Here is a 17,275-nt window from a genome sequence, read left to right as displayed (position 1 = left end):
TCGACAAATGTTAAATAATTTCAGTGTAATTAACAAACTAAATGTAATCTGAAAATAATTGTGAATTATAAATAAGCTTAATTTAAGCTACTATTCCATTCGACGTTTCTGTAACTCTTTCATACATAATTAATTTCGTTAAAATGAAATTAACATTATGTAAAATACATAAAAAATAAAAGACCCTCTCTCTCTCTGTTAAAATTGATTTACAACCTACTTAATATTTGCAAATATCACTATTTTGCTTGTTCAACAGGCTAGAGATCCAAAAGAGGTGTGAAAACGAACTTCCAAAACTACTATCATTTTATCTCGATGTATCGAAACAGAGCAGCCTTGGACCACGAAGTTCGAGAGAAATCCCGTTGCCACAGGGAGGAACCTCCGGTAATCGATTCCACCGTGGGTCGAGAGGGGTTGCTATCGTCGATTAGGCACCCTCAAAAGGGAAGCAGTCGGCGATTGGTTAGCCACCGCCACTCCCATAGGCGGTGCCTGTCGACATATGGTGGCAACCACGGTATAACTCGCGTTCTGCCAAGCACAACGTGCCTGGAGTCCAGCTAGTTTCTGCCGCGGTGGAGCTGCCTCAGTTCACGCAGCGACGTCGTGCCGCACGCATCGGCACGCACCTGTTCACTCCGAGGCAAACGTCAAAATCGATCGGCGAGAATCTTGACTAAGTCGCTTCTCGCTTAAAAGAGTCCAGTCAAAACGGCCTGAGAAACGTCATCATACGGCAATATGAATCTACAAGCAATTGGAAATCTATCAATTGTCAAAATGATAAATTCCAAAGAAACTGGTCGTTTTCCATGATACCGTGAGGGTGATCGAAATGTTTCAAGATTTCAAAAAACTGTCTTTGAGTGAAGTGCAGTCTCCTCGTGTTCCATCGGTGACCTGGAGTGGCGCGTTTCTGCAGTTGTGATAAATCATCGGGACGGCACCCATAGTGATCGCGAATCATTTATCGTGGCTGGTCAACAAGGCACCGAAACATCGATTACGAAACAACCTCGACTATGGTAGTTCTGTAAGTATCTATATAAGTTTACCCGATTTATTTAAATATATTTCTCTTAATTAGACCGAGAGAACGACATATTTTAATCGGTTTGTAATAATTCTATATCAATTTATTTCTTCATCTATATTTCTCATATGGATTATGAGAAGTTGGTTTTATTGATGTCAATTTTTTCTTGTTTTCTTCTCTCGTTTTGAATTTTGATCCTATGAGACACGAGGTTCAGTAGTCTCGATAAGAGCAAAAAATTAGTAACTTTTGCTCTTGTCATCGATTTCTCTTCCTTCAGATAGTGAGAGAAATTCAGCTACTATCTAATCAATGGGCGTTCTGCGGGTCTCCCATTGGTGTGTGGGCGTTATCACGAGGTCTGATTGGACGCTAGGTGTTCTAGAAACCCCTCGTTTACACATGCGCGCCTCATCGAGCCATGCACGACCATTCGTGCGCGCGAGCAGTCGCTTCTTCGATATTTTTAATTTAATAAAAATGCTTTCTGTCATTATTTTACTTTTTCTTATATTAAATAGCTCATATCCTCGAGAAAAAAATAACAACAAAAAATCTTTATTGCATAACATACCTTCAAACAATTTAAAGATAAATTAATATTTCTATTTAATTATCTTATATAATGCATTAACTCTCCGTCCGCAATCATATTTTTACTCCTGTCTGCAATCTAAACCTTTTTGTCCAGCCCAAGTTTTTTTTATTCTTTTAGCTTTCAAAAGATGTAGCAAAATTCAGAATTATTTTTCAACTCTCTATAACATTACCAAACGGTTTTTAATTTAAATATATTATTTAGTAAAAATTGAAATTTTTTAGCAAAAATGAGAATAAAATTTAAGAGTAAAATTTCGCTTGTATAAAGAGATTCAAAGTGTAAAAAGTTAATGATTCCCGTTTCTAATTTGACTGCATATGATAAAAACTTTCTCTGATCTATACGTTAAGAATTGCCCAAGGCAAATTCTTTAAGACCCTTTCGCTCGTTGTATTACTCAAGATAAAAGGACAATTCAGGATTCCAAATCGGAGAGATGGCGGCCGTCTGGTCGGTTTGTGAAAACCGATTAAGGATATACTACCGCCTCGCCATTGATCACAGCCCAACACCTCGAAGACAGATTAAACGAATGTCCGCGAGTAAGACGATCCCCCTTTATCTCGAATCTCGAGAACGCTCTCTCTCTTTCTCTCTTTCTGCCCACCGCTCCAAGAAACCCTTTGAACCCGCGGTACCCTTCGAGGGCCCCACCCTCGTCGTGAATCCTTTTATGTCGTGGCAGCCGAATAGAAGCTGACAGTTTATCCGATGTTAATTCAATGATATTATGCAGAATAAAACAAAATGATATTCGAAATTTTGAATTATTTAGAGAAACGTTCTTTCACAGTACATTTTATTATTATCGACAATGTCAAATCAGTCGTGAATTAACTATAAGATATAATTTTATAATCTAAAAATTGCAATTTTTCATGACGATAAATTCATGCAAAAATTTTTTATTTATAGATTTTCTTGGTAAAATTTTCGAATTAGCTTGGTCAATATACCGCGGCATTACGCGATATTTATTGCATAAAACAACCCACGTGCTTCTTTAAATTTGGCGCATCGAACTGATTGCATTCGCATCCTTCTCTTTCTTATTAGGATATCGGGATCAACGCGATCTACTGAATGTGCTCTTGGAACAGCGTACGGAATCAGCAAAAAGTCGAATTTACAAAAATCCAGCCTGACCGGTTTTCTTTCGTTCTATCGCGTTTCATTGAGCCTCAACACGTTTTGCTCAATTTTTTGTGCCATCTCCCAACTGCTCTGTGTCCTTCTGTTATTCGAGATCACACGTGGATAGACTGTCTTCGCAAACAAATGGATATCGCAAAGATTGATATCGGTATGAGCAAAATAATAAGCAAGTGAATATGAACAACTAATAATCGGTTTCACCGATTAGAGTGATCAGTTTAACAAACGGTATAAAAAGTTGTAAAATACTCTCTTCGAATTACTTATTATTATTTCACAAAATTTTTTTTTATATCATTATGTAATTATGCGTCATATTGTTCATCCTCGAAATAAAATATGGATATTTTTCACGCGATCGATTACACGATAAATTTATAATGTAAAAAAAGGTTAAATGTAACATTACTAAAGAATAATAGCTGTGTTCAGCAGGAAAGATAGTTTTGCAACTGTTGTAAAATTTTTTAATATAATCCTTAGTTCCTCATTGGATCTAAATGTATAAACCGATATTATCATATTAAAAAATCTTACAACATTTGCAAAGTTGCGTTTTTTGCTGAACGCAACCAAAGCTTTATTTTGATCGATAAATTACACGAATTTGAAGCGATGGACTGCTTAAATTGAAAAAGTGTACAAACATAAATCGCTAAATCTCTATTTTATTATTCTTAACAACATGTTATATGGTACACGAATTTAGGTCTATTTCATATATTTCATCGCAAGCTATACTCAGAAAAAAAATTATTTTTGTATTCGATTCAAATACATAGGTACATTTTTCGAAAAAAAAATAAAGACGAATTAAATTAATTTAATCAATCGAACAATTTTTTTTCTCAGTATGAACGATGAATATCACTTAATACGTTCGTTGATTATCTCGCAGAACGTTAAATGCAATTCAAGCGATCTAACTCACGTCGATTAAGCAAAGATTCAAAAAGACGTGATAACGCGTGACAATGAGCTACTTACTGTAGGCTTATCGTCTCAGAAAAAAAGTAATGTTGTTAATGTAGAATGTAAATTTTTAAACCGCGTTAATAGATGGATTATTACACACTTTTGTTTCGAAAAATAAATTTACGACTAAAAGGATAAAAAAAATTATTGAGAATAGCTTGGAAATTGTTTATGTGTGTGAATTTAACATCCTCTTAATTCTTCATTTTCTTTTTAATTCAAAACAGAAACTTTTACTTAAACATTAAGTTGCATAATTATTTCCAATTTTGAACACATTTTGAATTATTTATTGTGCAATAAATAATTGTTTTTGTATAATCACAAAAAGTGTTTTTAATTTTATTGTAAACGTGAAATAGAGAATGCAATAAAGTACAACATAAGATTAAATATAGATAGGTTGTAAATTAATATAAACGAACGGAGCATAAAGTTACGATATGGGTAATATAGCTATCGGCGCGATGTTTCCGAATGGACAACACAATCGGTAACTCGAATTAAAAGCGCGAGGAATTAACTTGTTTAGAAGCACGAGATTAACTCGCGAGCTAATCTCGCGGAAAGATCCAGACGTTAGTCCCGCTACGAACAGAAACGGGCACAGATACCGCGGACAGTAACGAACAAGGGTGAGAGGAAAGGAGGACGAAGAAGAAAATGAGAGAGAAATCAGGAGAGAGAACCACGAGAGGACGAACGAAGTAAGAAGGAGGAGAGGGAGAGAGAGACAAGGAAGGAAATAGGAAAGGACAAGGACAGAGCGAGAAATTTCTTCCTTTTCACGGTGTGCCCTTCGTGATATTTTAGTGGCCTTGTCGCGACGCGTATCTACCTTAATATCTGAAATTCTGAACGCGCACCCACACCACCGAGAAAGACGCGAGACGTTCCCTTCTCTTTCTCTTCTTCTCGTTTCTTTCTACATCTTTTTCTCACGAATGACAGAATGCACGCGTGTGTTCACGCGTGTGTGCGTACGTCTTCGGCTCTGGACAATCTCGGCGCAGCATCGTCCGCCGATGTATCATCTTACTCGGTGCTAAAGGCGATGACTTTATCACCGATCCGGGCAATCATTCACCTAAGCTGACTCTTTTCTCAGTTAAAGTTATCCTCTTCCCCTGTCGTATCCCCACAGTTCAATTCTACTCTTATCGTTTCCACGGAAAGAGAGAGAGAGAGAGAAAGACAGAAGTGTTGACGTAATGTATAGTAAACGCGCCTCGCGTGTCTTCTTCTCACTATGCATAAGAAACTATCAAAAAAGAATGGCAGAATTATCGCTCGGTACGAAGCAATAAGAATACTTTCTCCCTCGGAATATGTCGATATCATCGAAATCGCGCAACAAATTATTTTTTTATTAAATTTAGTGTAACGGGTAACGAGCCAAAATAAAAAAAACACACTTCAAAGAAACACAAACACACAATATATTAAATTAAAGATAAATGATAAAACATAAGTAAAACAAACGTTTCGACGCCGACCGGATCATTTTCAATGTTAACAAAATTTTCAAATTTTAACGAAATTATTACAATAAAAAATTCTTAAAAATTATGCGATATGTCCGGATACTTGAAAAAATTGTAGTCAATCGTCGAAGTCGTCGGATAAAAATTGTATTTGTCCATAATTTAAAATTTGTTAGTCATTACGGTGTTACAATAATCAATATTATCTAAAAAATTGTCGCATATAAATAAAAAAGCAATGAAGTTAAAAACAAGTTCGTTGCTATGTGTAATAATTAAAATAAATACCTTGTCGAAAGAAGAAATATCTTAAAATCGAGGATTGTGATGTTAGCTATGTTGGCTAACAAACGAAAAGGCAACTGCAGAGAACACGAGTACATTTGAGCACGTTTCCGACATCAATAAAAAAGTGAAGTCTTCCTCTGCTATCTCAAATCATCGTATTGAAAAGAACCATAATTTTGATTGGGAGAATGTAAAAATTTTTGATGTAGAACCTTGCTATAGTAAAAGATTGATTTCAGAAATGGTGCATATTAAGAGACAAAAACATTCTATATAAATAGACAAAATGATACGGATTCTTTACCAAAATCATATTCCAACATAATACGGTCTCTTTCCCCTTCCTAGTCGCTATATTTTTCCCTTGCAGTTTTACCAAACTTTCGGTTTCTTTATTTTTTGTTACCATTATGCTGCGGTATTTGATACAATAAACATCGTCTATCAATTTTGTGCAAAATTGCTGCATTCGATTTTAATATTATATTTCTTCTTTCGACAAGGTATTTATTTTAATTATTACACATAGTAACGAACTTGTTTTTAACTTCATTGCTTTTTTATTTATAATGCGACAATTTTTTAGATAATATTGATTATTGTAACACCGTAATGAATAACAGATTTTTAATTATGGACAAATACAATTTTTATCCGACGACTTCGACGATTGACTACAATGTTTTCAAGTATCCGGACATATCGCATAATTTTTAAGAATTTTTTATTGTAATAATTTTGTTAAAATTTGAAAATTTTATTAACATTGAAAATGACCCGATCGGCGTCGAAACGTTTAGTTTTACTTATGTTTTATTATTTATCTTTAATTTAATATATTGTCTTTGTTTCTTTGAAGTATGTTGTTTTTATTTACCCGTTACACTAATTTAATTTTTATAGATTATTGTCGAGCCTTCTCTCAATATTATTTATTTTATTTTTTTATAATTGATAATTGAGTAATTGATTATTTTTATGTAATTGATAATTAGAATAAATTAATAATGCAAGCTAATCCGACACTAAATATAGTAATGTATGAAACTTGTGTACATTATTAACAATAACTGACAATTACAGATGTTTTGATCACAATTTAAGTGATTCTTATACAGGAGCAAGTTGGAGGGTTTGATTTTAAAAAAAGACATGGAATTACTAGACCACGTTATATCTTCTTACTAAATCGTGACTCCTTTATCCTGTTTTTATGATTCTAATAATTATAAACGCTCATTTGTCCTAACGCTCTTTATTAATTAAATGCAATACTATCGAAGCGTTTTATACGTGTGCTTTATTTTTAAGGACTCATGGGATTAGAAGTTTTTGAATAGCTTGTAAATTAAACTGAGATATTCTATGCGTATAATATTCGGTTTTAATATCGAAATATGTAATTTGCCAAATACAAGACGATTAAAAATTTTATGTAAGGACAATACTTCTGATTTTATACTTGCGATATATTTCCGATTTTACAAAGCGCCTCGTTTATATGTATATACCAAAATTTAATGAAATTCTCAATATTTAAAATTGTCACTACTTTTACATTGAAGATGATCTAAATTGTGGTGATCAAAACGTCTGTAATTGTCAATTATTATTAATAATGAATACAACTTTTACCATCCAGTGTCGACTTACATTAGGTTGTATTATTGAGTTACTTTGATTTATTTTTTTGAAATTTTATTATTTGATATAGATATTGTTGGTAATTAAAATTTTCTTGATCACGGAGGTCACTCCGTGATGTAAGTAAAAAATTGTACTTTTATAATTACTTTTTTTAACGAAATATGCAAGTAAAAATTGATATGAATAATATGCACACGAGAAGTGCAATGTACAATGGAAGAAGTCATTTAATTCGCCAACCATTTTTACGATACTGTGATCATCAACGCAAATAACGTCATCAGAAATCTAGACGAAGTATGTCGTCAGGCAATAAATATTCGCGTAGCATATCGATATTATCAAAATCACGAGAAATTCTTTATTGATTTTTCTATAATTGATAATTAAAACCTGTTTCATCATCTGGAACACCCCGTAACGCAAGCAAAGATATAAATATTTACATAATACCTTATTTTCAATGAATGAAATACGTAAATTGATGTTAAATGTATAAGACGACGTGTAATGAAAGAAGTCAAGGAAGAAGTCATTCCGCCAATCGTTTCCACGATACCGCGAGCAACGATGCAAATGATCGCCATCAGAAATCTAGACGAAAATATATCAGGCGATAAATGCCTGCGTGTCGAATCGAGGGACGCAATAAACGTGCTTTACGCGATTGGCGGTCACCAATAGTCGCGGCAATTGGAACCGCGGCACCTCGACAGTGATCATGTCAGCTTGAGGAAGGTTTCACGAGGTGGTCCGCGTCGTTGAAGACGCGACCCACGGGCGTTGAGACGTTCTCGAGTAGGTGTTCCAAGATCGTAAATGTCCGGTTACGAACGCGACTCGATAAAACCGACGGAAACGATGCGTGCACGCACCTAACGCGTAACCTGTGCGAGCACTGTAGGAGGCGCGGAAATCCTTTCAAAATGCCGTCCCCGACGAACATTCACGCAACAAGTAAATTCAAGTGAGTGAATATACAAGTCCATCCGCGGATTTGCGATACCTAAATTAACAGGATCGAGGAAAGCGGGTCCGACAGTTATTTAAATTTCATTATCAAGAGGTATCAATCAAATTATTCTACGGGATATATTATAAATCGTAATAAAAATAATGTTTCTTTATGGAAAGAACGATTTTGCTGAAATATCTAAAAAAAAAATTAGCTAAATACGAATCTAAAAATAATTTTGATCAAATTTATTTATGTAGAAAACTCAAGCACAATTCTGCAAAAAATTTAGATGTTCTAACAACCATCTTTAGTTTCCTTATATAATTATTTCGATCGCTCAATAAAATTAATTTTAGATCTATATTTAACTAAATATTTAGATACTTCAGCAAAACCGTTCTTTTCATGTGAGATAACGAAAATTGTTTAATTTTAATTCGTGACCTTTTCATTTATTACGAAAATCCCTCAATTACTCATTAATTGTGCGTGATATTCTGTATGCTCTTAAAGCACCTCTCTCGCTGAGATCAAAGCTATGAAAAATCTATTCGAGGTGTGATATACGATCGGGAGGTCGTTGCACACTCGGTTGCAACTCAAGGAGTCCTCGCATACCGTAATGCCGCCACAGATCATAAGTGCAGACTTTAATGTCAACGGGGGAAAGGCAGAAGCTGGTTTGTGAGCTGACGTGAAGAGATACACTTATAAGAGGATTTATGCACAAGTGTTTCTTGCACCGCTTGGGCAAGAGAGACTCCGGCAACAAAAACCATTTAGGGCACAAAGATTAGCTGCATGTTCAGTCTTATTAACACAGGCAAAAAGACAAATTAATCAAATGCCTGCACTTTCGCATGATTTTTTGCACGATCTTTCACATTTATGTCAAATTCCCACAACTAACATTAAAATTGTCGCATTAATTGCGTTCAGTAGAAAAAGCAGTTTTACTATAAAATTCTTTAACACACAAAAAGAGACAACTATTTTGCAGAATATTAAAAAATTTAGTTACAGATCCAAACATAATTTTATTGGAATCTAGCAAAATGATTATGTAGGTTACACAAGCTAATAGAAAATAAAAACTTTTTACAGTATTGTTCACCATGCTTGAGATTTCCATATAATTATTTTAACGCTGTAACAAAATTACTCGTATTTTCAAATCTGCAGAAAAATCGTTCTTTCAGTGTACGATTAATTTAGATCCGTAAGAAATTAAAAACAAAAACTAATCGCGTATTAAAAAATCTTAAAATATAGTTACAAAATTGCTTTTTTTTTTTTAATAAGCTCAACTATTTTATAAATAAATAAGAATAAACCAACAAGATTTATTTGCACACATGCAAAAGTCGCGAAACAAAGAGGGATATAAATAACTTTTCCCAATCGATTAATAATTATTATTATTGATTGACGTATAAATTAAGTATATTAAGTTTAATTTGTATAAATTAAGGTTAATATTATTCTTTAGTTATTAATAAATTCGTTTTCGATGGATGAAATAAATGTTCGATTACTGGTAAAGATAAATGTACCAACACTGACACAATATCGCCGTCGACAAATTTCAAGGGTAGCTATGTATATAGGGACTATCGAGAATTGATCTTTCGCACCTCGATCCGATCGCAATGGATGCAAGGATTCCGGAAAGCGCGCTGAACGTGCTCCATGTCGCACCATACCACCCACGAACTCCCATAAGTATCGCGCGAAGTACGGCTGGGTATGCACCATAAATCGGGGTTTTATCCCGCCGCTGCCGGACTCGTGGCACGGCCAATTGCGTAACACTAAATTAGTCTCTGAATTCGATTCCGGACAACTTGCAAGATCTCGATCCTCGATCGCAACAAAATCTCTCGCCGAACAATGATACCGATTTATTGGAACGATTATGACGATGCAAGATTTAAAAGTCCGAAATTTATACTGAGATTCTCTCTTCGCAGGAGTCGCGTGGGGTCGCCGACGATGTCAGCGACTGTCGCCGGCAACCAGCAGCAACATCATCCTCATCAAGAATGGGACATAAACGATTCGAACGTTCCAAGAGTAAGTTTTTTTCTCGCGTCTCGCACTCAAAATGAATCCGACGAATTTTTCGGATGAAATATCTGCTTCCTAAAATCCATTCAATTACGTAAATAAGTAGTTGTAACTTTAAGAATTGACCAATTAGAAATATGAGAAAAATATTCGACTGTGATTGGTCAATTCTTAAAATTATTATACAATCACTTATAATTATACGATTGTAGAATAAGTTTGAAGAACCATCTACAACGACCATCTTAAGCAACCTTAAGGGTAGTAAGTTGCCAGAAATTGATCAATCACAATTGAATGTACGAGGAGAATTGACTGCGATTAATCAATTTCTTATAGTTTGCGATTTACCACACAATGTTATTCCCGTTATAGACGGGCCATAAAACGCGCTTACAAATCCCGCGAAAGATTCAATAAAATCATGTCCCTGCGAGTGCCACGATCGATCTCAAAAGTAGGATTTTCCTTCAGGTAGTAGAATACGATCCCTGGTGCGAATGGGCGGACGGACACGTGAGGAGAGTCTATGGACCGGATTGCGAGGAAGCAAGGAGGCACGCCTCCGGTTGGGCGATGAGAAACACTAACAATCACAACGTAAGCATTTTGAAGAAGAGTTGCCTGGGCGTTCTGGTGTGCTCGCAGGAGTGCATACTGCCCGGCGGTGGAAGGGTTCACCTCCGACCGGCGATCTGCGATAAGGTGAGCGAAGCGCATAACGGAACGATAAACATAAATCTCGACCCGATAATAAATGTAAATTGCGCTCGCACGATAGTCACATGCGTTTGCCGGCATTCTTGTCGCGACGCAAAATTTTGTCGCCGTCTGCTTGTCTGAGACAGCGCGGTGTTACGTCTCGTTAATAATCGAGAGAGAGTAATTCAAAGTTATTTACACGAGTCTGCGATTAAACCTCTAGACGTCGATTATTTTTCTTGAATAAAAGATCAAAAGTCAATCGGATTTACGAGATAGAATGAGTCATAATAATATCATAGGATGTCTTATCATGACTTTATTTGTCACTTATAAGTAACAAATAAAGTTATGAGATAAGAGAGGGAGAGAGAGAGAGGGACAAAGACATCCTTATAATATCACTATGGCTATAATTTCTATGTTCCAATTTACTGCCAGCGCTAAAAATATATAGTTTACATGCACTCTTCTCTTAACAAAGCACAGATATAACTGCACTGAGAGAAATATTTTGTATATGTAACTTACAAAGTTTTCTTACATTTTAATTGAAAAATTCTATTGTTCCAATTAAAATTGGGTTTTACTCTTAGTGTTATATAACATATATATATTCAATATACATCATTACATCGATATTATATAGTAATTATATCTATGGTTTGCTACAGATTCTCAGTACTGGTAGTGAATTTTGGAACCCGATTTTGCAGCCCATGTTTACCTGGGTATCAACAGTTCAATTTTTCTTTGTATTCAATACACGCTTTAACTTTGTCCGCAGGCCAGAAAGAAGCAACAGGGCAAGCCGTGCCCCAATAGACAGTGCACCGGTCGCTTAGAGATATTATCGTGTCGCGGTCATTGCGGTTATCCCGTGACGCACTTTTGGCGGCACACGGAGCACGCGATCTTCTTCCAAGCCAAGGGCCAGCACGATCATCCGCGACCGGAGGCGAAATCTACGTCGGAGGCGCGAAGAAGCGTGGGTGCCGGTAGGAGAGTCAGAGGGCTGGCAGTGCTTTTAGCAAGAGAGGCCGCTTTAGGCTCTAAGGTAATTACATATCCGACTACGTAAGCTACTTCAAGTAAAAAAAACAGAGGAATCATAATACCATAAAGACATCATCATGATCTTATTTGTCACTTAGGTATAAGTCCATATTTAAGTGACAAATGACGTCATTATGACTTCATTATGTGTGGTTTACCTGAGACTTTTAGAAACACTCAAGTGCTCATTTTATTCTTATTGTTCATCGAATGTTAAACAAGAGGTGTTTTATTTATAGTTAAACTAGTGTACACTCTTTGTACTTAAAGTTGAATAAGTATTTGTTTGATATTTGCAAATGCAACAAGAAAAATTCTAGTGCAGTCCAATGCAACACACACATACACACAATAAAAATAAATCTAATCATAAAATAATACACGGGGTACTCGGATCATGTTTCCGAAAGTGCCACAATTCGAGTTTTTTTCCTTTTTCCTTTTTTAAAATTTAATTTTAGGATTAAATACTGATTTGATATATTTTTTTCAAATTATATCAGCTGGACGATATTTGTATCTTAATTTTGATCGCCTTGTAATTTATAATTATATATATCGTAAAACATCTTACAACTAATTTAATTGTGCAAGAAAAAAAAATTGGTTGACTTACCGTAATGAAAAGATCGAGCCGAATCCTACAATCCGTAGCCGTGCCTTTCTGCAATTAATGAAAAATCACCTTTAATGAATAAATTACAATAAAATGCATACGTTATATTACAGTTAATGTCACTGAGAGGAACTAAAAGACCAAACACGGATACGCTCGAGCAGCCGTCGAGAACGACTCAGCCACCTCCATTGATCTCTGATAAAGGTAACTATTTTATCCTTTATTATCGCATTCGAAATGTAACATTAGGCATCACTAATTAATCCATTCAAATACGAGAGTGCTGCGACATGCATGTATGTATTTTCCCTTCTCCTAAGACGTAATTAATACACATAACACGAGATGGCGCTAGCGAACAGGAACTGCAGGCGCATGGAGCAAAGTTGAGAATTCGGAGACAAAATATTTACTTTTGTTGTAACACAGCCTCAAATTAAAATTCTCTTGCAAATGCATTTGAAATTAGTCAAAAGCGCACAATTTTGTTATCCATTTGCCATTCCTAAATTCAACTTTGCAAAACATAGTTCTTTATTTACAATTTTTTAATGTTTTCTCTATAACACAAAATTTACAGAGAACTTATCACGAGGATTAAGACAACATTATAAAGCATCCTGCATATCGAGTCCTACACTTAAAATATTTAACTTATTGAGTTTCTTAATCACAAATAGAGAAACAAATACTCACTGAACATCGGTGCTCCGTCAAACATTCCGACAGCTTCGGCTTCAGATCGATGTTTCACATTGAACATACACTCTATTTTACAAAACACAGTTTCACATTAATTAACAATTAAAACCGACCGACGCGAGCTTGATCCGCGAATGCTCTTTTTGAAATCGTCGAGACACGACGCCGCGACGTAATTAATAATGCGTTCAACAAAGAAAACTAATCAGCACTTAGTGATTCTTTAATACGATTTTAGTTCTCGCCTTTAGTTAGATCTAACTGTAGGAACCAATCGTATCAAAGAATCATTAAACGCTAAGTGATTAATTTTCTCTGCTGAACGCAGTCTATGATGACGCTCGGAAATTGTAACCTCGATTATCTCGTGTCGCGAAGCGAGTCGCATGCCGCAACTGAATCTCATCGCGAAGTATCACACGAGGTATCGCGTTTGATGCATCTATCACAGTAGCGGAAACGGATTCACTCAGATTTACTGCTTCTCGGAACCGTACTCGCTCCTTTTCAAACCGAGAGAAACTTGACTTCGTTGGATTTCGCCGATCAACAAATACTACGAAAACGCGCGACGCGCGAACGTTACTATACGCGCGTACCAACTTATATTGCTACGGCGGCCTGTGATTGGCTAGCTTTAAATCCTCGCATTTCAAAAATTACCGCGTGCTTTGAATAAAGATAACGTAATAGAGTAAACACGACTTTTATCGGTTAGTTTCTCTACTGTTAATATTTTGCAAATTTTGGGATTCCGTGCGTAAAATGCTTTATAATAAACTTTGATAAAATTTCTGTTTTTGATTTGCAAAATTGATTAAAATGAAGTCGGCAGTAAATCGTAAAAATTGCGTCTATTTGTTATAAATTGTAACTGAATAATGAAAAATAAATTGTTATTTGCATACATATCATATATTTAACAATTATTACGTTTTGTTAACTTTCCGCCTGCAATCTGGATCTTATTTATATGGCACGAGCAAAATTTCACTGTTAATTTTCACACTCATGTTTGTTTAAATTTCAATTGTTATTAAATTAACATTTGAGTTCAAAACTATTTGATAATACAAAGAGATGTTAAAAATAACTGAACTTTTCTACATTTTTATTCAAGAGTCTAAAATAATTCAAGAAAATTTGGATTAAACAAAAAGGACTTAAATTATAAACAAAGAAATTAAAAAATATGATTGCAGACGGAGAGAGCTAAAAAATTATTTATTTTATTATGATGATAATAATAACGATAATAATGAAATTATTGTAGGATACTCATGCTCGTGCCCGCCTTTTGAGTGCATGTGCTCGCTGCAGACGAATGTACCATCGTATCCGCAGTCTCATCATCATCAAACAACGATATATCCCCAACAGTTGCAACCCACAGACGGGCCTTATTGGCTGCAGGACGTTCCTCCGCAAGAGAACCCCGTCGGTTACTGTTTGCCAAATCAGGTTCCTCAAGAAGCATCTTATGGCGATTTTCCACCTTTTACGGGCGATCTCTTTCAACCAGAAGAGATTTTTCAACTGGATCAACCCTTGAGGCCGGACTTCTCTGCGAATCCCCAAGACGTAGCACGTTCACCCCCAACTTTACTTGACCTCGGTAGCGGTACCATTAAGTACGAGATAAAACAACAAAATCAAGATCAGGGTTACTGGAACCAATTTCTAAGCGAAGACTCTAGCAGCAGTCATCTGAGTCTGCCTCAAGACGAGAGACTCCATTTCGCCAACTTCGAGCCTGAGAAAGTCTCTAACGGCTTTACTTCCAGGAGAACGATGCACCAGCACCATTACGTTCAAGAAAAGAATCAGAATCAACCCGCGAGCGACGTTCTGAGCTACCAGAATTATCCCCGATCGCAGAGTCAAAAAGGTTTTATCGATGGAAATACGAAGGATGAACATGAGCAGTCTTATTGGCCCCAAGATCAACAGGATAACAGATTACATTTGGAAAGTTTCGAAGTCAAGGAGGAGGACCTCTTATCTTCACGTAGAGAAGTTGAGTGCTATAAGAACAGTTGTCAACCTCCGTTGGTGAGCAGAGCGGAGTACAGTCTCTATCAAAAACCGAAGAGCGAAGATCTACAGGAGACAGTGCGACGCAACTGCAGCCCCGAGAGCAAGCCGTATCATCCTTTCGATAGTTACCATCAAATGTTCGAGCACGGTGACGCTAAAAACCAGCCACACAGCCGCGTCGTTCATCAAAATTCGATCCGGACGAATCTGGACGAAAGACTTCAGAGTTGTTACGGCAATCAGGAGACACCGGAAACTGCGGAAAAGCTGTTCCACAACTCCGGTGTAGCGGAGACGTCGGTCCAATCTCGAAATAGCCCCGAATCCTTCTTCTATCCCAGCAACGAACGTTGTCACTACACCTGTGAGATCCTTGAACGGGTGCCACAGATGATGAGCGCCGGACCGGCTCACGGAACCGTTAACAATTATGGCGATCCAGCTACCGCTGACCTGGATCTGCCGCCCTTTGTAGATTATACACTAGTCGGGATGCTGTGCAGCTCCACGGACGAGGAGACGTCGAGCCTGCTACCAGGATGCCCTCAGGACTCGCACAACTACATTCCTCATCATTAGAGAACGTTCTCGCTGCTCCTTTACTCATTTGTATTATATAAATAAATATAATATAGTGTTGCACTTTCTCTCCGAACCGATAGACCCGTTTATTGGCACATAATTTATTAGATTACTGCAAAAGATTGATCGTTTTTCCATCAATTTTTCTTTGGATATTAAAGCTTTGTATTGAAGTAGATAATCAGAGCTTCAGAAAAAAAAAATGTTCAAAACTATATCTTGTACCAGTTTAATATATTTGAAAATACTAGATTTCTTCGAACAGGTTTAACACAAGTTTCAAGAATCATGGAAGGTGGAAAAAGTAGAATCGAATGTAGCTTGGAAAAAGGTCACAAGATTTATTTGCAACTGATTTATTCGTAACAGATACTCTCACGATCACAATTGTTATGTATGTTATGCAATATTACTATTATTATTATTATTATTATTATTATTATTATTATTATTATTATATTATGCCTATGCATTACACTTTCTCGATTACACATACGCGATATCTTCTTCCTTACTTATCTCTTACAAGAGTTTTCACGAGAGCGTTCGCATGCGGCGAACGTAACAGGACACACGAACGGAACGGATGCGAGACACGTCCGCGAGATCGCAGGCTGGCCAGGACGAGAATCCTAAAGTAATGCAGCGTCAGGAGGGAAAGATGCTACCGAAGAAAAAGGGAGACAGAGAGGAAAGCATTAACGGGATTCCAATGATTCGATCTCTTCAGTATTGCGAGCGGATGTAACGATGGAGAAAGACTGCTCTCGCGACAGACCGATCTTATAAATTGCACCATGGGCACCGGTAGTGATTGTTACGTAATTCTTAAATGCGATTGTATCATTGCCTCAATTGGCGGTCGATCTTGCCACTATTTGGTTCTTACAATACTTTTTTCCTTTTTTTTATACATATATAAAACACAAGTACTCTTATTTAACGCAACATACACACTATTTGCAGTTTTTGGCCAATTTAATCTAATTCAATAAGAGAGATTAACGCTAATTAATTGACTGAAAGTCAAAAGTTAAATCAAGGATGCCGCGAATCAATCTCGATTTATTCGTCCTTATAATTTATTGCCAAACCGCATATACTATAATAATTTAAACTTAATTTAATTTTCAAAATGCCTAATTTGAAAAATCTTAGTCATATACAAATCGAAGCTTTTCTACCACTACATCTTTATACACATGCATACAAAAAAAAAACAAAATCTCATTAAGTTAGAATTACAATGCTAAATGCATCTTTTTTCCATCTCATATATTTATTCCTTCGAAATTCGACATTAATAATTATCGATTACTTCTTTCCATTGGAAATTTTTTTCTCCTATTTATCTTTCTTT

The 17,275-nt window shown here is 36.0% G+C and overlaps 1 protein-coding gene across 1 annotated transcript; it reads left to right on the top strand.

The window, feature by feature from the left end:
- Window positions 1-1,028: 1,028 nt before the first annotated feature.
- LOC108779565 (transcription factor glial cells missing) lies at window positions 1,029-15,912 on the top strand. The gene is made up of 6 exons (XM_018546994.1): window positions 1,029-1,039; window positions 10,121-10,223; window positions 10,692-10,922; window positions 11,707-11,976; window positions 12,705-12,798; window positions 14,570-15,912. Exons 1-6 carry the CDS (start codon window positions 1,029-1,031, stop codon window positions 15,910-15,912), a joined length of 2,052 nt encoding a protein of 683 aa, XP_018402496.1.
- The last annotated feature ends 1,363 nt before the right edge of the window (window positions 15,913-17,275 follow it).

The sequence above is a fragment of the Cyphomyrmex costatus genome, unplaced genomic scaffold (genome assembly GCF_001594065.2).
Source record: "Cyphomyrmex costatus isolate MS0001 unplaced genomic scaffold, Ccosl1.0 scaffold60, whole genome shotgun sequence".
In the NCBI taxonomy this organism is placed as follows: domain Eukaryota; kingdom Metazoa; phylum Arthropoda; class Insecta; order Hymenoptera; family Formicidae; genus Cyphomyrmex; species Cyphomyrmex costatus.
This window is presented reverse-complemented; position numbering and strand designations above follow the sequence as displayed.

Bases quoted from the DNA above. Each gene is read 5' to 3' on its own strand.
- LOC108779565 (XM_018546994.1), top strand. The intron at 10,224-10,691 runs GTAAGTTTTTTT...ATTTTCCTTCAG, and splicing joins ACGATTCGAACGTTCCAAGA to GTAGTAGAATACGATCCCTG. The intron at 10,923-11,706 runs GTGAGCGAAGCG...CTTTGTCCGCAG, and splicing joins GACCGGCGATCTGCGATAAG to GCCAGAAAGAAGCAACAGGG.